At 41.2% G+C, this 23,468-nt stretch overlaps 1 protein-coding gene across 1 annotated transcript; it reads left to right on the plus strand.

Annotated features, from left to right (window-relative positions):
* The first annotated feature begins 551 nt into the window (after positions 1–551).
* Positions 552–23,255, plus strand: trip11 (thyroid hormone receptor interactor 11). Its single transcript, XM_080870076.1, has 21 exons — positions 552–1,159; positions 4,204–4,280; positions 5,177–5,287; positions 5,602–5,904; positions 6,020–6,088; positions 6,172–6,337; positions 6,551–6,877; positions 7,070–7,107; positions 7,696–7,794; positions 8,035–8,235; positions 8,559–11,597; positions 11,746–11,886; positions 12,200–12,393; positions 12,782–12,945; positions 13,854–13,957; positions 15,940–16,039; positions 17,086–17,167; positions 17,752–17,866; positions 20,594–20,713; positions 21,545–21,689; positions 21,779–23,255. Exons 1-21 carry the CDS (start codon positions 1,021–1,023, stop codon positions 21,991–21,993), a joined length of 5,949 nt encoding a protein of 1,982 aa, XP_080726202.1. The 5' UTR covers positions 552–1,020; the 3' UTR covers positions 21,994–23,255.
* Positions 23,256–23,468: the final 213 nt, after the last annotated feature.

The following is a 23,468-nucleotide window of genomic DNA, read 5'->3' on the forward strand; positions in this document are numbered from 1 at the left end:
GTGTATATGATTTTAAAATTTACAATTTATATTTACATTTAAAGTTATGAAATATTATTCAATCAACGTTAAATGTTTTTTATCTGATTTTAGATCAATTGTGTTAATACAGTATGCCAAAATGAAAACATAACTGTAAATCCAGACACGTGAGGTTGTGCTGAAAAGGATGATACCAAACAAGGCAAAGTAAATAGTTTTTAAAGGTGAAATGTAGAGGAAACATCAAAAGTAGTTAAAAATGGCCAATTAAACATTTTCTTAAAGTAACGCAATAGTTACTTTTTAAGTAATTAATTACTTTTAGAAACTTGTAACTCAGTTACTAACTCAGTTACTTTTTTGAAGAAGTAACTAGTTACTATAATTAATTACTTTTTCAAAGTAACTTGCCCAACACTGGTAGTAGTATAGTGTATTTTGTGGAATTTACACCATTTATAATAAACTATTTAAATGGAACTGCAACGCTTGGTGTTCTTCGGGACTTGAACGCACCTTCAGTGTGTTGGTCCTCCAGTATCCCACAATGCACCGCTGTCGTGTGCGGTGTCCACGTCAAACTTGACACCCTTCGCTACGGTCGAGTCGATAATGGCTGCAGTCGAGGTGGCACTTTTGGGTCGCTGTGGTGTTTAGACTTGCCAAAAAAACCGCTGAATATTCCTCTCAGGCTGACCGCAGACGACACAGACTCCAACATAAAGTCGTCATCTCAGGTATTAGCTGTCAGACTTCGATATTATGTCCGCCGGTCTTCAGGAACTACTTCGTGTGGACGACCAGCTGTCATTAGCCGGGTTGTGGGCTTGCTAAATGAGCTTCTGTCGGTTTGGAAAGCGACTTTGTCACGCAGGAAAGAAATTGGATTTTAGAATTTACGGGTCCCCCGTGGCTGAGAGTCTCCAGCTGAGCTTGATGAGCGAGCTAGCTGTATTATCTTTCGAGTCTACGCTAGGCTAGCTCCCCTGTTCTCCTCGGCCCTGCTTTGTTTTTGTTTGGTTTTTGTCTCCTCCGAAGATGTCATCGTGGTTGGGGGGAATCGGCTCCGGCCTCGGCCAGTCTCTGGGCCAGGTTAGCGGGAGTCTGTCATCTTTCACCGGGCAGATATCGAACTTTACCAAAGACATGCTGCTGGAGGGTGTAGAAGAAGTAGGAGGTAAGTTTGTTTGTGTTCCTGGTTTGATCCGTGCGATGTCCACATCACCTTTAGAGCACACCTGAGTGAGGCTTTTTCTACACGTGTAGGGACATGATTTTCAGTTTTGGTATATGTCCTATAACCTCACTCTAATAAACTGCTACTAAAGCTCATAAACGTCCAAAAGTAATCCCTCAAAAGTTTTGACTTGAAGTAACTGGTTATATTGCAGTGCATTTTCTAATTTTCAGATGTGACAGAAAGAGCAGAAATGCATAAATTGCTTGTTTTGCCTGACCCACACAAGATAATACTTGCCAAAATAGACATCATCACAAAGAAAATCTGAACTTTTTGGTGGCCTCTCAGCTCTGAATTATACTTTCACTGAGCATTTTGGATATGACACAACGGATAACAGACACAACTCACTTTTGTTGAAAGAAATTGAGAAAATAATATAGTACTGCACCGTGCTTATACAAACATTTATATCAGGATCAGAAACGAGTTGCACTGCCGCACAGCTCACTCTAACACCATCACAAACTTCAACTTGAAGTTGAATCATCTTCTTTGTATAAAGATTTAAACTTAACTGACATCACGATTACAGTAGCGCTGTTGTGTTAAAGTCTGTCATTTTCAGCTTAGTTTTGCTATAAATTGTCAAATCAGTGTGTAAATGTAGTTTACTTTGTTAGGTGCTTGGAATTAATCTCAAATGAGATATAGGCCATTTCCAATAAATAATAACATTAGTGCTCTACAGCAGCACATAATATAGACAGTGAAATACCTAGCTATGTATTAAACGGGGATGCATACCTTTCAAAATGGTGATTGATTCAAAATGCAGGATAAAATATAAACAAATTGGTTTATTAAAACTTCTGAAAGTTTATTAAGAGTTCTGAAAAATTTGAATTCAGTATCAAGCACAATATACAATGCAATTCAAAACTAAAAATTTAAAAAGGCCTGTCATACAAGTCTTTAGAAGTTCAAATAAGTTGCAAGCATTTCTGTATTCTTGTGTATTTACAGTAAAATATCTACGTATCTAATTAGACACCTGTGACTGTGAGTCCTCATTAGATGTAAAAAATCCCAACAACCCCCCCCCCCCCCCCCCCCCCCCAAAACAATCCATGCTGTGCTGTATATAATAATATATAATTATAGTTATGTGCTATTAGTCTATAAAAGTTAAACAACTTTTTTGATCTTAAAAGGAGCTCCTCTGTTTGGCACTGAATGAGTGGGACAGCTAGTATGATAACAGTGTTTGAGTTTTATATCCATTAGCAGTGAACTAAAAGTTCCAAAAGTTTCCAAATTGTTGAAGGGCTGAAACAGCCGCTGTGACTTACAGTGTAGGTTTTAGAGCATACTTGCATTTCCACACCACCACAGCACTATATTTAAGGTTGAGCTTCTGACAGACATGTGTTGACTGAAAGAACTCCTAGTTCCTGAAAAAATAAAATTTTCCTTTTGTGTTTATTACACTCAAAATTTTCTCAATGGTACATAAAAGTCAGTAATATCTGAATTTAAAAATAATAATTCAGTTGTAAACCGACAGATAAATTCCAGGTGAGAGCAGCTGAATATGGACACATGGGTCGGAGAAACACAGCAGTTTACTTGTTGTAACACAAAAGTCTGTACCAGTGATTTTGGTGTGGTGCAGTTACAAAGGTGTCTCGTTTCAAACTGACTGTTGCCTGATTAGACTGATGGCTATTGTGCAGCATAATCTGCTATCAGAACATGGTCAGACTATCTTCAGTATTCAAGAACTAACTGTAAAGTAGATTCAGCTCTTTGTTTTAGAATCCTAAAGTGGATTTTTCCCTCTTATGCATTATGTTATTTTCCTGTTACACTACTGGATTATTCAGCTTTACCACTGGTTATTTATATTCCATGTAGACACATTCTTGTATGTTGAAACACATTAATTCCCCATCAGCCTTTGATTTTATCAACTGGAATTTTTTTATTTATTAATTTTTTTTACAAATGCATGTTACCAAATATGCGACTCGATTCACCTCTGAGGCTATCTGCGAAGTAAAAGCTCCAACTCTGAGTTCATTTAGGTGCAAACTTAAGCAAACATGGGCCCTGTTTTTCATTGTCAGCTGAGGTTTAGCAGCATATCGTCAACACTGATAGAGAGGCGTTGTTTGATTTCCGGAATTGCTCATATTTGGGTGTTCATATCTAGTTTTTGAACTCATCATCATTCACTAAATTGCTTCGTTGTTTACACCAAGAGTTAAACTGTAGTCGGTGTTTAACAATTTTCCTGTCAGTGTTGTTTTGAACTCATCAGTTGCTAGATATGAAAAAGGGAGCAAAGAGTCTGATTTTTTTTTTTAATATATTTTTTTACACTACTGCATAATATGAAAATACTGATTGCTGATTCGCCAATTTTGGGCATAGTACTAAAATGCAGTTATTGTAGAGATTGGATTAGAAGAGCCCCATCAACCTTACCCACTTAAACCCTGAAGTGTCATCTTACTAAAGCAAACAGTGATGAATGATAAAACACTGACAGAAAGAGAACTTTGGCCACAGATATCCAACTCACAGCTCCAGACAGAAACAAGAAGTGTGAATTGTTATCACTGCAGGAGGGACTTTTAAGTAAACTTTTATTGCTGGATCTTTAACTGAGGCTTGGTGTGAATGTTATGTGTTGGCTGAGATTCCTTCAGCTGTTAGATCACATAACTCAGACAAGATGGCGAGGAATGTTCAGCCTGCTCAGCCAAGCGTGTTTGTTTATCATGTGAGCAAGGTTAGGCTCCAGTTAGAATCACTTAAATGTGCTACATATACCATGATGAATAAAGCAGAAAAGCCCCTCTCAATACAAAGAAAAGTAATGCACAAGTGTGTTTTTACTGTGTTTATTGTAGTTGTATCATTAAAATGATGCAACAGATTTAAATCATGTGCTGCGTGATTTTTACATTGAGTCATGAATAATTTTGGAACTGCTACTTTTTTAAAATGTTTTTTTCCCCCACATGCAACTACAGATGCTGCCACGGAACTGCAGGTTTCCAATTCCAAGTTGGCTGAAGTCGAGTCTGCTTTTGGTGTTCAGAAATCTGAGGTTAGTCTTTTTACTCTGCAATACTTTAAACCTTTCTGGGCACTTTCATAACAGGAAATGTGAAACTAATATTATTAACTGTGGGTTTGTTGTTTGGTTTGTCTGTTTTGCTCATACCCCAAGTCATCAAACTTCCATAATCATAGTTGAACTTTATCAGTACTATCGAACTATGTTTTAAAGATGGCAATAGGTCCTTCCTTAATGAATAAAAGTAGCAGCATTCTGTATTTTGTCTTCCTGCCAATTAAGATAAATAAGCCAACAGTGAATTTGACCTAGTAGCATGCACTGTCTCTAGGCTTCATATTGCTTTTCCTCTGTGACATTGAGCTCCCACAAAACTATTAAAAACACATTAGTGAAAAACATTGTTTGTATGCTTCTGTCTTACCATGACTCAAGCTATAGTTGACTTTGAGTCCCTCACACACTATCCTGCTGCTTTCACTACTCTTCCAAATGCATTGTAATCTGTGGCTAAATATAGCCCTGGGCAAATGTGCTACATTAGATCTTCCTTTTTGAGTAACAGTTGCTCAAAGCTACAGCTGTTCCCATCTGTTTTGTGGCCAGTATTTAACCCTATAAAAGCATAAGGCCATGTACTCTGTGATGTGCTTTTTATGGTCACAAACAGATTTAAGTCTCTGGAAGGATTAAATAAGCTTGGAGCTCAGTGCGACTGAAAAAAGTAGACAGAAAAGTTGTAAATAGACAGAAATGGGTTAATATTGTTGGTTTAGTTTTGGCGAAAATGCAGTATTTTAGTGTCTCTGAGATCCAATATGTCTGCCTTGTAGTTGACTGTGATCCCTGTAAAAGTTGTAAATAATTCTAATTTTCTGAATGTTTCTGTATTTCAGTCTTTACTCCTTGATATGTCTTTGTTGCAGCATGAGAGATTGCGAAAGCTTCATGCAGAGCTTGAGGAGAAGCTGGAGGCAGCGGAGATCCAAATCAAGCGTCAGTCTGCAGAATACAGGACCCTCCTGCAGCAGAAAGATGTATGTACATGTGAATTTAACAGTGTTGGCTTTAAGTGAGAAAAGATTGAAAAGTGGTTAAGACACATTATTTCAGTTTTAGATTTATTAAAAGGTTTTGTATGCACCAACATGTGAACCTTGTTTGCAGATGTGGCAATAACACTGGGAATTTATCTGCAATGGAAAGCTACTTATGAAAGGAATTTTAGCTCTAAATAGACATGTATGTCTAGCCTAAATCAAACTTGGCATTTGTGCTTTGTTAGACTAAGACAAACCCAGTTTCATTTGGAAGTCTTTTAGGGAAAGTCTTGTCATTTTTGTCCCTTCAGGTGGAGATCAGTCACCTGAAAGCTCGGCAGAGTGGGCTTCAAGAAGAAGTCCAGAAGCTGCAGCAATCAGCCCAGTCTGCTTCAGCTGGCCCTGCGATGTTGCCCGTAACCACTACGTCATCGTCCACTACCTCCTCTTCTGCTTCCTCTTTCCTGTCACGTCACCCAGGATCTCACCATGGCTTCCATGGTGAAGAAATGGACCTCAGCGACGTGATCTGGTCGCAGCAAGAGATCAACAGGCTGTCGACAGAAGTCATGCGTCTGGAGTCGGAGGTAGCACACTGGCGACGAATGTCTCAGGTAAGACTACAGAAGAATTAAATGACTATGGAACAGATGGTTTTACCTTTTGAATATTTTTTTAAAAATAACCACATGAACACACTTTTTTTTGTTTGTTTGTTTTTTGTAACAGGCATCAACAGCAACAGGAGCTGGTAATGGCAACCACAGTGAGATTCTCAAGCTTCAAAGGACTATTAAGGTAAATGTTATGGTCTGTTATTGTTGTCTGTACAAATGATATTGCATTTTTCTAACTTTGCTGCTGTGGGATTTTCATTTCAGGAGCTTCGAGATGAGATGAGTCGTGAGGTGGATGAACACCAGCATGAACTTGCAGCTCTGCAAGATGCCCAGCGACAGAAGCTGGCAGATGTCACCCGGCGACACAGGCAGGAGCTGGCAGAGTACGAGGAGAGGATAGAGGAGCTGGAGGAACAGATTCAGAGTGGTCAGCTCATTTTTGGAATAACTGTGGGAAGCTTGGGCCATTAGAGAGTTTTGAGAGTTTATTGCAACAATGATCTGCTATGACCTAAATTCTTACAGTGTGTTAGAGCAAGGCACATATGTAAATGCATCTGATGTAAAATAGTTGTATCTCAGTCGCACAACTCTGGTGTCGCACACAAATTAAATTGGTCCTCTTAATAATTTTCTCCAGGTGGCGGTCAGCCCACCTCTGTGTCAGACACCTCCAAGCTGCATGAACTCCATCAAACCATACAGTCCCTGCAAGAAGCAGCGGAGCAGCATGAGAAGCAGCTGGCCGAACTGTCTGCCAATTTGGAGGAGGCACAGAAGATACAAGCCTCACTACAGCTTGAGAAGGATGATGCTCAGCAAGAGAATACCGGGCTCCTGCAGAACTACACGCGGCTGCAGGCTTCCGTGGCCGAGCTCCAGACACGAGTACAAGAGCAGGAGGGGAAGGCTTTGCAAAAAGCCCAGCTAGACCATGAGATCCAAATGTTAAGAAATAGCTTGGAAGGTATTCATTGTGTTAAATTATGGCTTATTCATATGGATGTGTTATCTGCTTAATTAACATTCTTTATTGATGTTGCAGCTATTGCTAATTCTATTTTTTATTGTAGGAACATGTAGATGCAGAAAATTGTCATAGGCGTCACATTTTAAGCCATTGCTTATCTGTATATTAACTCAAATGTCCACTTTCTAGCTGCAGAAAAGGAAATAGAGAGACTGAAAAACCTGGAGGTAAGCATGAAGATCAGCAATGTGCACATGTTTGCATAAACTGAGTGACTCTGGCTATAAAAGCAAAAACTGTATCTGTGTGCAAGTTTGGCTACCTCTCTTTTAATCTTGTCATCTAGTGATGTGCTGCACTGTTTCATGTGCTTATGCTGCTTTTTGTTTACACTGGATTTTCAATCCTGGACACTTTGTGATGGACTTCAGTCACATTGATTCAGCTTTCTTGTTGAAGATCATCACCGATGATAAGATTTGCATTTCCAGCTGTGACTCAGATCAAACAGCAGTCTCAAGTGGAAAGCTTGCATTGTCTAAGCACAAAATCAACACATCAGGTCAGGAGTGCAAACAGGATCAGGCTTGCCAAATTTAAGGAGGTTGTGTACCATTCCTTTAAAAAAGAAAGAGGAGATCTAGTGCATGTCAAATGTGACACCAAAGAAAGGCGACCTTCAAAAGAGTTGCACAAGACGAAGACCTAAATGGGGACAACAGATACATTTAAATGGTGTGCAGTTTTTGCTTTTAATGGCTGGAGTCACCTTCATAGGCTTCTCCAATTAATTTAATGACTTATTTTAACTTTAGGCAGAACCAAAGGAAGAAGTCGAGCATGCAGACATCTTAGAACTGAACACCATTATTGGAGCACTGAGACAAGAAAAGGAAGACTTAGAACAAGAAAAGGTTTGTTTATATTGTACATAAATATTATTTTAGTCACCTGTGAACTTGTCGCATTAATTTATTTGAATTTTTTCTGTGTAATTGTGTCAGTTAGTGGTAAGAAGAAAAACAGTATTCAGTTAGACAACACAGTGTCACCAAAGAAAACCAAAAGGTGGTTTTGTTGATTGGTTCCTGCCAATAATGGGTTGCGGAAGGTACTCAGCCTCTGTAAGTAAGTTTCAGATTTTCTGTCCACAGCTTAATCTGCAAGAAAGACTTAAAGTGGCAGAAGAACAACTAGTCAGCAGAAATGAAGCCGAGTCTGATTTGGAGTCATTGGATGATTTGAAGGCAGAACTGGGGAGGAGAGAAAAGATCCTGAGAGCTACTGAGGAGGAGCGGGACACGCTGATGTCTGAACTGGAGGAACTAGACCAACAAAACCAGGAAGCTACACAGGTCTGCATGACTTTGGTGCTTTATCTCTTTGTTTATTTGTATTTCAGCAACTTATTTAGAGATATTGATATCAAGTGTCACATTTTAGCATCTCAGATTGTCATTTCTTGACACATTTTGGACTTTTAAAATTTTTTACTTGATTAGAAAAATGCACAATAAACAACTCAGCCTTTTCCTCAGCAGTTATATGAAGTCTGTATGGTTTACCCTGAAAAAACATCGTTTTGAAAAAACAAAACAAAAACTAAAATACAGTCCAACTTGACACAACAAAGCCCAACAGTAGAGACAACATTAACACTTTTGTTTTTCTACTTTAGCATATGATCTCAGTGAAAGAGCAGCTCTCTGGACAGCTGAAAGAGGCTGAGACAGAGCTGAAAAGAATGACTGCAGAGCTCAACACATCCAGTGACCAGAAAAGGGCACTTGAGCAAGAGCTGGAGACCCAAAAAGAGAAAATGAGCCAGAGTGCTTTTACCCTTAACGAGCTGCATATGGGAAAACAACAGTTGGAACGGACAGTGAAAGAGCTAAAAGACAAACTGGGACACTCACAGGAGCAGAGCCGGGATGCACGCAGAGAGGTCACCGAGCTAAAGAAGACCCTGCAGGAGAAAGAGGAGCTGTTATCTGCTGCTAAAGCAAAACTTTATGAAGGAGGGGAGAGAGCAAGTGAGGCACAGGGTGCTAATGAGGCGCTAGCAGAGAAGGAGAGAGAGTTGTCAGACCTCAGGAGAGAATTGGATGAGATGAGGTGCTCCCACGAGAAGGTGATGTCTGAAGACTATGAGTTGAAGGTGGAGAACAGGAGGTTCAAGGCGGACAATGAGCAGACCTTGGGTAAAGTGGAAGAACTAACCAAGCAGCTGAAGGAAAGCCAGGGTGTTCTGAACAGGGTTGTGAGGGAGAAGGATACTCGTATTGAAGCTTTAAAACTGGAGAAATACCAGCTCGAAGGTGAATTGACGCAGGCTGAGAACAAACTAAAAGAACAGGTAAAACAGTACCAGCAGACCATCGAGGAGTTAACTCGAGCTCGATCTATGGACGCCTCTGCTTTGCAGACTGAGCATGAACGTGCCATCAAACTAAACCAGGAGAAAGACATGGAGATTGCTCAGCTGAAAAGAGATGTGGAGCAGGTGGCAGCTGACCACAGAGACACCAATGAGATGCTATCGATCACAGTTGCAGGGCAGCAGCAGCTGACGGATTTGCTGCAAGAGAAAGATGTCTTTATGGACACTTTAAAACAAAATGCTGCAGATTTACAGACAGAGCTGGATAATAAGGTTTCAGTTTTCACCAAGGAAGTTGAAACGCTCAAACAGTCGCTAGATGAAAAGGATAAGCAGCTGGGAGGTATGAAGGAGGAGAACAGCCATCTGAAAGAGGAGATTGACCGCCTCAGGGATCAACAGAGCAGACCTCAACCTCTGGCTGAGCCCAGGACTCTGGACATCATCACAGAGCTGGAGACGGAGATCACCCAACTCAAATCCTCCCGTAATGCCCTGGAAGAGGAGGTCCAGACTCTGAGGAGAACCACTGAGGAACAGCAAGCTTCTCTACTTCTCTCTCAACAGTCTCTGCAGGCTCAGCAGAGCGAGATTGAACAGGCCCGTGCTCACCATCAGCAGACAACGCTAAACTATGACAGACTCATCCAGGCCAGAGACGAAGAGATAACCCGCCTCCAGCAAAATGTAGAGCAGCTTAGTGAGAGTCAGAGCAGAGCCAACTCTCCGTCTGTGCAGGGAGAGGTCATCTTGCAGGAGGAAAAGACTCAGACCCTAAATCAGGAGAATGGCAATGAGAAACACGACCTGTCTAAGGTAGATATAGAAAGACTGGTGAGGGGCATCAAGGAGAAAGAGACTGAGATCACCCAGCTTAATGAGAAGAACCTCTCACTGACCAGGCAGCTGGATCAGCTGGTGGTTTCTCGTGATGAAGTGGGAAAACTCTCACAGATGATCATGCAGAAGGACCTGGAAATTCAGGCACTTCATGCCAGAGTTTCCATGGGAGGCGGACACAGCCAGGATGTCATGTTCTTACAGCAGCAGCTACAGGCATACGCTGTGGAGAGAGAGCAAGTGATTGCCGTGCTTAACGAGAAGACCAGAGAGAACAGCCAGCTTCGGTCCGACTATCACCGCCTCATGGATATCATGGCAGGAAAGGAAGCAGCCCTGTTGAAGCTTCAGCAGGAAAATCAGCGCCTCTCTAACATGAGCGATCCCTCGGGAAGCCAGGAGATGTTCAAGGAGACCATCCAGAATCTGTCTCGAATTATTAGGGAGAAGGACATAGAGATCGATGCCTTGACCCAGAAGTGCCAAACGCTGGTGACCGTACTGCAGTCCTCAGGAGGAGAGCCCGGTGCTGGCTCTGGAGGGGTCAGCAGCAACCAGTTTGAGGAGCTACTGCAGGAGCGGGACACACTGAAGCAGCAGGTGAAGAAGATGGAGGAGTGGAAGCAGCAGGTCATCACAACAGTCAAGAACATGCAGCACGAGTCGGCTCAGCTGCACGAGGAGCTGATCAAACTGCAGAGTCAGGTTTCTGCCGACAGTGACTGTAGCTCAAAGCTCTCAGTGGACTACGCTCGACTGGTCCAGAATTACGAGCAGAAGGAAAGGAGATTGGGAAGTCTGAGTCTGGAGCTCGCACAGGTTCAACAAACTATTACCCAGCTCAGCAGCACAAAGGATGTCCTGTTAGGTAAACTGGACAGCGTCACACAGACACCTGAAGTCACAGCCACTCAGTGTAGTGGCTCTTCTCTCAGTACTGATGCTCCAAGCCATCAGCCAGATTCTGCTGTAAAAGATGAGAAGATGCAGCAAGAAGTTGTTCAACTAAAAGCACAGTTGACTGAGAAAGAAAACACGATCAGGACTCTTCAAGAAAACAACCACAGACTCTCCAACTCCGCGTCTGCCTCAGAAAGCGAGCAGCGAAGTCAGGCAGAGGAGGCTCGACAGGTCAGAGAGAGACTGGAGGCCTTGCAGAGGTCTTTGAGGGAGAAAGACTTGCTCATCAAAAGCAAAGGAGACCAACTAGTTCAAGTAAGTGAAGCACTGCGTAACCGTGAGAATGACAACGAAGTTCTGAAGCAGGCGGTGACCAACCTCAAAGAGCGTGCGCTCATTCTTGAGATGGACGTGAAGAAGCTAAAGGAAGAGAATGAGCTGGTTGCTGCACGCTCTCGAGAGAAAGAGTCAGAGTTTAGAGCTCTGCAGGAAACTAACATGCAGGTTTCCCTCCTGCTACGAGAGAAGGAGTTTGAACTGAGTGCGATGAGCGAGAAGGCTGCCACTGTGGAGAAACTGCTCAAAGACAAAGAGCAGGTCAGTAACTTTTTTTTTTTGGTAGTTGAATTTATACTGACGCATTTTAGTAATGAAATGTATCCATCAGCGTCATTTTAGACAGGAAACTTTGTCATTTATTCTTTCAAAATTTGTTTATGATTTACTGTTTATTGCTCTCTTGTAGGGTAGATCTGGTGAGCTGAATCAGCTCCTGAACGAAGTGAAGTCCATGCAGGACAAAGCTGTGGCATTTCAGCAGGAGAGGGATCAGGTGATGATGGCACTCAAGCAGAAGCAAATGGAGACTGCGGCATTACAGTCTGAGGTAAAAGAACGATATTCACCCATGGCCCTTAATTTTACTTGTGGTATTGTAACTTCATATGGAACCCTCCAGGTTACCAAGTTTAATTATCAGGCATCATTATACATGCTCTGTTTTCATTCATTAAATACTCAGACTATTGCAGTATAGAATCTCTGCTTCATCATGTCGCTCAACCATTGTGTATATATACCCTATAACTGTATAGTCAAGTAAATACTTAGTCTGTTGATAATAACACATGGCTGCTTCAAATTAAATGGCACTCTGCTGAAGCTATCTTTTTTGTTTTTGTTTGTTTGATTGTTTACAGCTCCAACATGTGAGAGACAAAGAGCACCGCCTAAACTTGGAGCTAGAGCGGTTGCGTAATCACCTGTTGGAGATTGAAGATTCATACACGAGAGAAGCCCTCGCTGCAGAGGACAGAGAGACAGAGCTGCGCAGGAAGGTGGCTCTGCTGGATGAGAGACTGGCGACATCCTCAAGTGCTGTGGAGAGTGCCAGGTTAGCATAAAACTAATGTGTGTTTTAAAATGTTTGATTAAAGACTGATAAAATCACCAGGAACTCTTCGTTATTTACTGTAATTAGTTCAGGTATTTTCTTTATGTATATTGCACTTTGTTCTCATTGACAAGGAAGCGGAAATGCATAGAAATAACACATCTACAGTAGGCTTTCCTCACCCTTGACCTTTTAAACCTGGTAGGATCAAATATTTTTTGTCAAACTAAAATGTTGTTTGTACCACTAGTTGACAGCTAATTATTTACTGATTATAAAACTGTGTTACTTTCACTTGGATCCAACATTGCTGTTTACCTTAAAATAATTTTGCATGAAAATGTTTTAAAATTATTTGTGTCATTCTTACCCATCCTCTCTCTTCCAGCCAACAGGCCAGCATGCAGGTAGAGTCTCTGCAGGAGCAGTTAATTGGGGTGGTGAAGCAGAGAGACGATGCGCTGGTCCAACTCAGAACCTCTCAGGAACAAGTCAACCAGTATGCAGTATCACTCTCCAACCTGCAGATGGTGCTAGAGCAATTCCAACAAGGCAAGTTTGAGGGCTTCAAAGAGATCTTTGCTGTTTAGGCTACGTTCACACTGCAGGTCTTAATGCTCAATTCCGATTTTTTGATCAAATCCGATTTTTTTTGTCTCCTCGTTCACACTACAAATAAAATGCGACAGCAAACGCGCTCTAGTGTGAACGCTCAAAGCGGCCCGCATGCGCAAAAGAAGATGTCACACACAACGCGCTCTGTTTAGACCAAGAACAAACAGTATTGTTTGACTGATGGCCGTTAATATAAAGACTTCGGACTTTACGTTTCCCAATTTTTGCTTTAAGTTATTTTGTTATTTACATAATAATGTAAATAACCTAATAATGATCCTTATTGCTGTTTAAGAGAGGAGCGGTGCTTCAAAGGATAGCTGCAGATTTCTGTCAGAATCTGCAGATTATACAGTACAAATAAAATGTTTACGTTGTCTTCCCAACAGTTTCACTGACATCTACACTGGATGGCTAGGAAGCGTTCGCGATGTCTTCTCGGGCGCTGATAATTGGCTTCAGTCTTGTGTCGGTGACGTAAAAGGCGGATTTAATGCGACTTGACCGTTCAAACAGCAGTCGCTTTCTAAAACATCGGATATGTATCGGATTCAGTACCACATACGAAAGTGACCCAGATCGGATTTGAAAATATCGGATTTGCGCCGTTCACACTGTCATAGCATGATCGGATATGGGTCGCATAGGGTCAAAAAAATCGGATTTGATGCGCTTTCGCCTGCAGTGTGAACGTAGCCTTAGACCAGACTCGAGCAGGATAAGTGTGTCTGTTATCCTGGAATATTTAAAACTGTGTTTTCCTCATAGCACTTTACAGTTGGTGTACCCGGCAATGCCGTTTTTGATTACTTTTAGTAATACTTTTATCTACATTTCTCCGACAGAAGAGAAAGCCATGTACTCGGCAGAACTTGAGAAGCACAAGAAGGAGAAAGAGGAGTGGAAAAGAAAAGCTCTGAAACTGGAGGACCAAGCTTCTGCTCTCCAGGTAAACCAGCAACCAATCACCTGTCAGAGAATCATTTCTGTGATTAGCATCAGTAGCGCTATTTTTTTCTTCTTCTTTTTTTAAGTTGCTAGATATCAGAATTTCATATACCGTATTTTCACGACCATAAGGCGCACTGTGCTAAAAGGCGCAGTCTCAGTTATGTGTGCCCTTACTGTATTTAACACACACATAAGGCGCACTGGACCATAGGGCGCATACAAGTACCGTATGCGTATTTAAAAATAAAGCGGGAGCAACCCTGAATTCGGTACCTTACTCACATTTCTATTGCCGGTAATCGTCATCATCAACAACACACAAGCATACAAGTGTGCGTATTTAAAAATAAAGCAGGAGCAAAACAAAGTTTGGTACTCACATTTTTATCATCAATCAAACCCATCGAAGTCCTCATCCTCTGTGTCTGAATTGAACAGCTGCGCTAAATCTCCATCAAACATGCCAGGTTCACTGTCTGACGGTGAGTCAGAGTCACTTTCCGTGCCGTGCAGCTCCTCGGAAACGATGCCGGCTTTTGCGAAAGCTCGAACAACAGTGCCAGCAGACATGTTAGCCCAAGCATCTACAATCCATTGGCAAATTGTGGCGTAACTCGCCCGGCGCTGCCTTCCACTCTTAGTGAAACTGTGGTCTCCACCGGTCATCCATCGCTCCCACGCCGCTCGCAGCCTTACTTTGAACGGGCGGTTCACACCGATGTCCAGCGGTTGGAGTTCCTTTGTCAGGCCTCCCGGAATGACAGCAAGCTCACCGTTCATTTGTTTCACTAGTTTTTTCACATCGGCTGTGAGATGGGCACGCATAGAGTCACAGATCAACAGCGATGGTGATGCGTGGAAAAAACCACCTGGTCTCCTTACATACACCTCCCTCAGCCAGTCTTTCATCATTTCCTCATCCATCCAGCCCTTTTCATTTGCCTTAATGATGATTCCTGCTGGAAACTTCTCTTTAGGCAAAGTCTTTCGCTTAAAAATCACCATAGGCGGCAGTTTCTGTCCATTAGCATGGCAGCCAAGCACAACAGTAAAAGAAGACTTTTCATACCCCGTTGTGCGTATCGCTACCGTGCTGGTCCCCTTCTTCTCCACAGTGTGACTCACCGGGATGTCAAAAGTGATCGGGACCTCGTCCATGTTAGTGATGTGGCTGGGCTGGATGTTTTTGTCACCGATGTGTTTGCTGCAGTAGGAGCGGAAGATGGCCAGCTTTTCCTTATAATCCGCTGGAAGTTGCTGCGCTACCGTAGTCCTGGTCCGGATGGAAAAATGGCACCGTTTCATAAAACGAAAGCACCAAGACGGACCTCCTTGGAAATGTTCAATGTTCATCTCTTCAGCTAGTGAAACTGCTTTTAGCCGAATGGTGACCGTCGAAACGCTTCTCCCGCTCGCGCTTTGCTCGATGATCCACCGCTCGAGTCTTTCCTCCAACTCGAGCCACCTCGCCTTATGTCCGCGGAAACTCAGCTGCGTTTTCTTGACCTGCCGGAGCTTGTTTTCCAGCTTCCTCCATTTGCGAACCATCGATTCGTTAATCTTAAATTCTCTCGCCGCTGCTCGATTTCCATGTTCCTCCGCGTAGCTGATGGCCTTCAGTTTAAACTGTGCTTCGTAAGCGTGTCTCTTTGCCATTTTCAGGGTTGTTAAAACAACGATGTCCTGCATAATGCACATACCTGTTCTTTTATACAGGTATGTGCGATTGTCCCGGTATATACGATCAACGCCCACACTTCACCCTTTAACGTTCTCATGGTGTTCTCTACTACGTCCTCCTTACAACACATAGGGCGCACCGCGCTATAGGGCGCGCCGCACTTTTTGAAGAAAATCTAAGACTTTTAAGTGCGCCTTATGGTCGTGAAAATACGGTAATCTTTTGAAGACGGTGGATGTCACACTTTAATAAAAATCAGTAAGACAAACGTTATGTAACGCTGTAACTTTCTCTGTCAGATAAACCTGGATGAAGCCAACGCTGCTCTAGATTCAGCATCTCGTCTCACGGATCAGCTCGATCTGAAGGAGGAACAAATTGAGGAGCTGAAAAAACAAGGTGAGCTTCAGCCAAGCACTTTCACCTACTGACTTAAACATGTCTTTATTTTATTTTTTTATTTTTTTTTTTAAAAATCTCAACTATAAATGTTGTGTTAATGGTGTCTTTATCAGACTGTATAAAACACAGCTTTCCAGTTTTACTGAAAAATGTGAGGTTGCAGTAAAACTGCTGTCGGTTTAAAGATCACAGCACTTTGTAAATATCGTGTGGAAGGCATCTACCTGCCAGCCTTTGAAGAAACACTTACTTCCCTTGCATAGGCCAAGAAAAGGACCAAATGAGTGAAACTGTAATTCTCTGAAGTGGGAAGCCATTCGTTGTTTCACACTCTGCAGCAGATTTCATTCCTATCAGATATGACCATTACATCACAGCAAATTCTCAGACTGTTGTTTTTTTCCTTACTGCTCTCTGGCTGTTCAGACTTTGTCCAGACCTGATACGAGGCGCTATATTTTCTTTACAAATCAGTCACCTATATGAAAATTTACATTGTGTCTAAAAATAGTTGATTAACTTTGAGAACGCACTGAACAGTTGAGCTTTGGTATGTCTGTGGAGCATTGCTCTGTCATTTGAACCACAGATTAACATATCTGAGATTCAGAAAAGTAAATAGCCTGAAATCTTTGTAAATCCAGATCTTTTTGCAACACTAACAGCTTGTTGAAAGTTTTTCTGACTCATTTAAGACTTTGCCAAACATTTTTTTGCACTGTATTTTCCACCTTAGCCAGAAAACATACACATTTTTATTTTTTGTTGTTGTTGTGTTATCCTAATTTCCTACAAAATAGTACAATTTATTGCTTGTCATTTGCCATTTGTTGTTACATCTGTTGATAAACGGGAGAGAAAAATGTTGTATTTGTGCAGTCGTTGTTATATTTTTAATCAAGAAGGATTAGAGGAGTCTGTAACTTGTGTCACTGTGGTTTCACTGCAGATGTTGAAACACAAGAGGCACAAAGTGGCCCATGTGCAATAGAGGCCTGAACATTACTGTTAAAGTTGTCGCTCTGTTTGTGTCCATGCTGCAGTGGATGTGAGGCAGGAGATGCTGGAAGAGGCACAGAGGAAACTCATGAACCTTTTGAACAGCACAGAGGGTAAAATAGACAAGTAAGTTTCAAGTGCATTTCTGTTAAATATTAGTTCCAGTTTATTTAGATTATGATCACATTTTTCCATTGTTTTTAATGGATTATTATAAAATCCTCAGGTAGATTTCCCACTTTCAAGTTCTCATTTTTTTTAACTGTGAAATTGAGAAGATCAAGCTTATGATTGAAGCAGTTTGTTCCCATTTAGGGAAAACCAGGTGAATCAAACTAAACCTTTTCTGTTAAACTGAAGTGATTGAATCCTTTTTTTTTTTTCTAGCTTGAAAAAAATACTTTCCATCTTTAGCAACATAAATCCCTCCAAATTGTACTAAGTTCACAGAAACTGGATTATTTTAGAGATACGTGGTCTTAAAGGATTGCAGCAATTATGGAAAAGAAATGTACCCTTCTAGCCACTCTAGTGTTTAGTGCTATAAATAAGCTTTGATGAAGATTGATGCATTTTGAATTTAGGTATTGTTCATGCAGCTGCATAAAAATGGATCATAGCCACATCTTTGGGTTTTTTTGTTGTTTTTTTTTAAAACCTTGAAATTACATCATCAGTCAGCATTGTTGCCCATGTTGTTCTTTCTGCAGGGTCCTGATGCGTAACTTGTTCTTAGGATACTTCCACACACCCAAAACCAAGCGTGCCGATGTGCTGAAGCTCATGGGAAGTGTCTTGGGTCTAAACCGAGAAGATGTTGAAAAGGTGAGAGATTTCTGGACTGACAATAATCATTTTGTTTCATTGATTTTTTTTTTTTTTTTTTTTGCAAAAAGTCCAATTACCTAAAAGGTTGGTAAGCATTGTTGATAAAGAAAAGACACCAATGCGACAGCGTCTGTCTGGTAGCAGCTGGTTTGCTTCTGTTAAAACTCTGAATTAGTAGAAAACCAAAAAATGAAAGTCTGTTTAATTAAAAATAAAACTGACTCTTTAACATCCTTATGCTTCCTGCAGTAATCACTAAAAGGTCTTGAATATTGGTTATTTGCCAAATTAATTAAGTGTTTAAAGATTTATACGTGCAAAATTCTCGACCCACCCTTCATCATTTCATATTTTCCTTCCAAGGAGTCAGTTTGTAATTATTTTAAAATGCTCTTGGGCAATAATTCTCCAGTAATCTAAAGGCCTTTCAAAGTTTTTCTTTGGACATCAGCTGCCTTTTTTTTTTTTTTTCTTCAATCATTTTCAGTCCTTGTATCTGAACATTTTCAGAGGAATGTATTTGTGTGTATATGTTTGTTTAGCCACTTCACACTGACCTATGAACCATTATAGCATTATAAGGTACCTAATTCAAGGGATGAACTAGTTTTGTCTACACATTACAGGCAATTCAACAAAGCAGTGTCTTTAGACATTTTGTTACTAGCAGTATTTGAAAGTCATGTCTTTAAGAAATGGGAAAAGAAATCGAGCAAAGGCCTGACACATGACACATGGCTCTTTTGTTGATCCATCTACTGTTCACTGAAGCCTCATCAGATTGGCCTCTTGTCTACTGTGGGTTCCCAAACACTCACACATGAACTCATCTTTTCACTATTATTATTATATTTACACTTTATACTCCAGCGAGGTGTGTTTCACTCTTATGTGCATTCATAGACTCATCAGCTAGCTGCTGTCGGTACTTCCATGAGTGTCCATGCCTAACATGCTACTGCATAAATAGATGAGGTTGATTAAAAGATCGGCGACAGCTGTGCCACTCAGCTTTTCCTTAACACTGAACCTCTGAACCTTCCTCTCCACATCTCCTCCTGTAGCCGAGCCAAAACCACACCCGCCACCACAGTCTCAGTGGAAATGTGAATGTCAAGAATTCATTTTTTAAGGAAGGGAAAGGGGGAGAAAAGGATGAGGTTTGCCAAATTACACAAGAATTGGACTGAAAATCAGTAACAACAGGTCTTATGGAGTGATGAAATTTGATTTTTTTTGGCTCAGTCATCAACAATAAGTACAGAGAAGGTCAGAAGAGCGGAACAACAGTGAGTGTCCACAGCCATCTGTGAAACACAGTGGAGGCTCTGTCATGGTTTGGGGCTGCGTTTCAGGCAGTGCTGTCAGGGATCTTGTCACAATTGATGAAATAATGATAACAGGAAAGTTGCATATGCAAAGTCCAGCAGGCTTGAGTTTGTGAGCATCTCCTTCCACGTGGGATGATGGGACTCCCAGACAGCACTTACAGAGGGAGACGAATGTAGCAGTAGGAAAAATAAAAGGAGAATTTCTGCAGAAGCCGTAGGGGGGAAAAAAAAAAGAGCCTTCTGTACTCCCTCTTCCATCAGTATTTTAAAAAGATTCTCCAGCGACACCTTTTTCTGTAGAAGAAACTCCAGCAAGTTCAGTTTAAAATGAGTCAAATATTAATTGCAGCAAAATTGCACCTGTGTAGTATTTTTAAATGTTGCACCGTTAACGCTGCGTTGGCACACTTGGCAAAAACATTTACTTATGTCAGCTTCACAAAATGTTACATTTATGTCAGGCTGATCAATATTAGTTTAGTTCAGTGGCTGATTCCGTTATTTGCGTTCTCCGTCACAGGTCACACTGACACTCTGTCAACAGGCCTTTTTTACATTTTTGACAGGATGAATTGGGTAATGATGTCCTTCAGATATCGTTCAGTCAACTACAAAGTTGTCCAACAGTTTCTTTTGACTCCAGCAGTCCCTGAAAATCCTCTCGGAGCTCAGCCCTGGAAAAAAAAAAAACATTTTCTTGTCCAGATCTTGAAGTACTCTGGCGCGATTCCCACAGGGCTCCCGCCAGAGTACTCCAAGTATATTATCCAACCCTCCTAAAAGAAAACAGATACAGAGTGAGGGGCAATGCGATTAAAACTCCTCAGAAAAGCCATTTTATTGTGTTGGAAATCATTCTGCTTTTTTTTTCCTCATCCCTTCTTCATTTCCTGTTAATGCTATTTAAATTTTCCACTCAACTCGTGTTTATGGGAGCCAAGTGTCCCACAAAACCAGGCAAGTTTTCAGAATCTGTCTCTGTAGAGAAGCTAACCCCCTTTCTTGTCCCCTTTTTAAGTCTTATGCTGTCATCCATAAACTCTATATGGGTTCTGTCCAGTTAAATCCTGCCAGAGAACTGATGATTCTGATTAGGTAGGACTGTGTGACAGTGAGTAAAGCTTCTTCTACAAACTGTGGACTTGGAGTGAGTGACAGGGGGTAACTTTCCAGAAAGTTTTGGCAAGCGCTGTAAGGGGGGAAAAAACTTTGTGACAAAAGAAAATCCCAAAAAGTAGCCTGAATCATCAGTGTCACCTTTTCTTTGCCAGCACTGTTCATCCTTGTGCTTGTTTAAATAAGAATTAAGTCTATTTTGTGTATTTGATCATAGCAAATCGGTGTATTTCTTCTAAATATCCCAAATATTTATCTGCACTTCTCCTACCTGCAGATGCTGGAGGACAGGGGCCACGGTGTTACTGGATGGGTATCGAACTGGTTGGGAGGCAGAGGAGCACAAAGTGTCCCAAACACTCCACAGAGACCCACCAGTGGCCAAGGGCTCAACTCTGTAAGACATGATTCACAGTTCTCACTGTATATATTTTGCCCTGAAGAATAGAACCCAGCCCAACAGTTCCTTAAACTGTCTTTCATCACCATGCAGTGTAGCACTGACACAGGATTCATTAAAGAGAAATACTGACAAGTGTTCTGTACTTAATAGCCACAATTACAATTAGTCTCAAACAAAATCAATAAATAACGAAAAGTCATGATTCTGGCAGAAGACCACACATGGACCCACAAACCCCCAGTCCTACTATTTTTTTTTTTTTTTTTTTTTTTTTTTTTTTTTTTTTTTTTTACATGACTTTTTAGTTGTTTTAAACAGAAAACAGTCCGCAGACTTGATCCAGGGTCTTAACTTCTAAAATGTCCTCAAAATGTATAGAACGTGCAGTGGTAGAGTACACAAACGAGACAACGTTCCTCCACGACCATGGTGCCACATATGACATATAACACACAATCAACACAGGACTACATGAAGTGCAATGTGCAAAAATTGCAAAAAAAAAACAAAGACAGTGCAACACCAGACAGAACAGAATGATATAGAAATGTGCAAAAGGCTGAGATGATAGCAACAATTATAAATAAAACCCTTTACAACACAAAACTGCTTTTTAGCAAAATAAATGCTTTTTTAATATTAGTGCTTGTGAAGAATCCACATTTAAAGAATAAGAAAACAAGTTTCTTTTTGAAAATTTCATCTTATTTTTTACCAGGATGCTACTGTGATGCTAGCTCTTTACTTTGGTTTTCAGGAAGAATTTCCCCATTTGGCTCAGTAAAATATCTCATTCACTCGCTGTCATGTTCCTTGTTGTTGCAGTCCTTCTCAGAGATGTTTGTGAAATTTCTGGAGATGGAGTCGACTCCTTCTCTGCCTGCACCAAAGCTTCCGGTTCATGACATCAAGCCTCTGAGCGCCCCACCCGCGGGAAGAACCAGCAGCGGCACTTCCAGCATGGCCGCAGGTAAATGGCCCACTTAAAAGAAAAACACTTGCTTCTTATTTCCTTTCATGCATCCAGCTTTATTTAAATTTAAGCCTCTTTCTTCTCAGGGGCTCCAGTTTCCCAGAAGCGAGCCGGTGATTCCAATCCGTTCCTGGCCCCTCGCTCTGCAGCGGTGCCTCTGCTGGCTGGTTCCGGCTCTGGGGGCCCAGGAGGCCACCTGCTGATGAAGCCCATCTCTGACACCCTGCCCACCTTCACTCCTGTGCCGGTCTCAGCTGAGGCCAGCGGTGGAGCCGTGCTCAAAGACTTGTTAAAGCAGTGATCGGCCCTGTGAGGAGTGCAACACAGATGTCTTAATTTAGCCAACACAAGTTTTACACTACAAAGACTGAGATTTTGGAGCAGATCTGCTTCTTTTTGCTGCTTTCTTTACTTTCTGCAAAAATAAATGAGCAGAGCGTTCACAAAGGCTTAATGTCACTATTTCGGGGAGATGATTAAAACGGAAGTTCTTTGGTTTTTTTAGATTCTGTTTCACTTGCAATTACTGTTCTATGCAACAGACTCTCCCTTTACACACCAGTGAAAGTGTTTCCCACTCAGAATTATTGATAAGTGATCAATGATGAGACTACCTTCAAAAACGATGCAGGATCGGAGCATTTTAAAGTTTTGAGTCATTCAGAGTGAGAATTTTCAAAGATCTGGTCATCTGAGTTACATTATGATTTTTATTTATCGCACCACATCTGAACACAAGTGACCTTTTTCAGCTCCGTCTGCGCAGTACAATACAAGTGGGCTGAATCTAGTCATCACCTCTGTTAGCAAGAGGAAACACGTCCTTCACAGGACAACTTTTTATTTGTTGAATACTTTTATTTTTCTTTTCAACAATGCAGTGAGCTGTTTCTTATCCAGGACTCGCCTGAAACACTCTGGCAGCAGCAGCCTGCATAGAGATTTATGTGGTTCAGTACATCTGTTAAAACCATAAAGACATTTCTGCAGAAATCTTGTCTTTTCCAGACGGCTAGACTGTGATATGCAATAAGCGTTGTAATTATGGCTATAACTGCTGACTGTGGTTGATCGGAAGCTTGAGACTGCTCTTATGTTTAAGTACAGTACTATTATATAGTTATATATATATATGTGTAAAAATGGGTGGTGTTATTTTGTTTTCTATTTATAGGCACTGAGGATGTTGTGGAAGTAAAAAGTGCCTGTCTTTTTTCCTAATTTCATAGTTGTATAATCAGGATTGTAAAAAATAATATAAAAAAAAAATATATTTACAAAATTGCACATTTAGAAGGACCACAGTAGCGGAAGCTGCTCTACATTTTTGTATAGACATCAATCAGCTGCTGCAGAAGGAATGTTACAGGGCTTCTCCAGGTGTAATGATTAAATGTACAAACTGTAAATCCTCCTTGAAAATAATTTTTGTAGATGTAAAATCTGAAACACTTGGGCGTCTAAAAGGAGTCGGGTTGCCTCGGACTTTGATGAGCTTTACTTAAGTTTAGTACCCGTGAATTAATTGGAATTTTATCATCAAATAAAGGTACCACTGCTGACCCCATGTTTGTGTGCATCTTGTCATTTTTACCGTTTTTTGCTTTGTTTTTTTTAATTTATTTTAACGCCAGATTTTAGGCATCTGAACCACATGTGGCTACTACAGCGCGGACAGCGTACGTTTCCTGCGCCAGATGTGCAGTGTCATTCAACCCGGGGAAGGGGGTGAGGGGGTGGGCTGTTTATATCTTTGGAAAACAGACACTGTGTGTG

Source organism: Rhamphochromis sp. 'chilingali' (assembly GCF_963969265.1).
Source record: "Rhamphochromis sp. 'chilingali' genome assembly, chromosome: 21".
In the NCBI taxonomy this organism is placed as follows: Eukaryota; Metazoa; Chordata; class Actinopteri; order Cichliformes; family Cichlidae; genus Rhamphochromis; species Rhamphochromis sp. 'chilingali'.

Coding starts and splice junctions, on each gene's coding strand:
- trip11 (XM_080870076.1), top strand. CDS start 1,021: ATGTCATCGTGGTTGGGGGGAATCGGCTCCGGCCTCGGCCAGTCTCTG. Junction 4,281..5,176: donor TTGGTGTTCAGAAATCTGAG/GTTAGTCTTTTT, acceptor TCTTTGTTGCAG/CATGAGAGATTGCGAAAGCT. Junction 13,958..15,939: donor ACCAAGCTTCTGCTCTCCAG/GTAAACCAGCAA, acceptor TTTCTCTGTCAG/ATAAACCTGGATGAAGCCAA.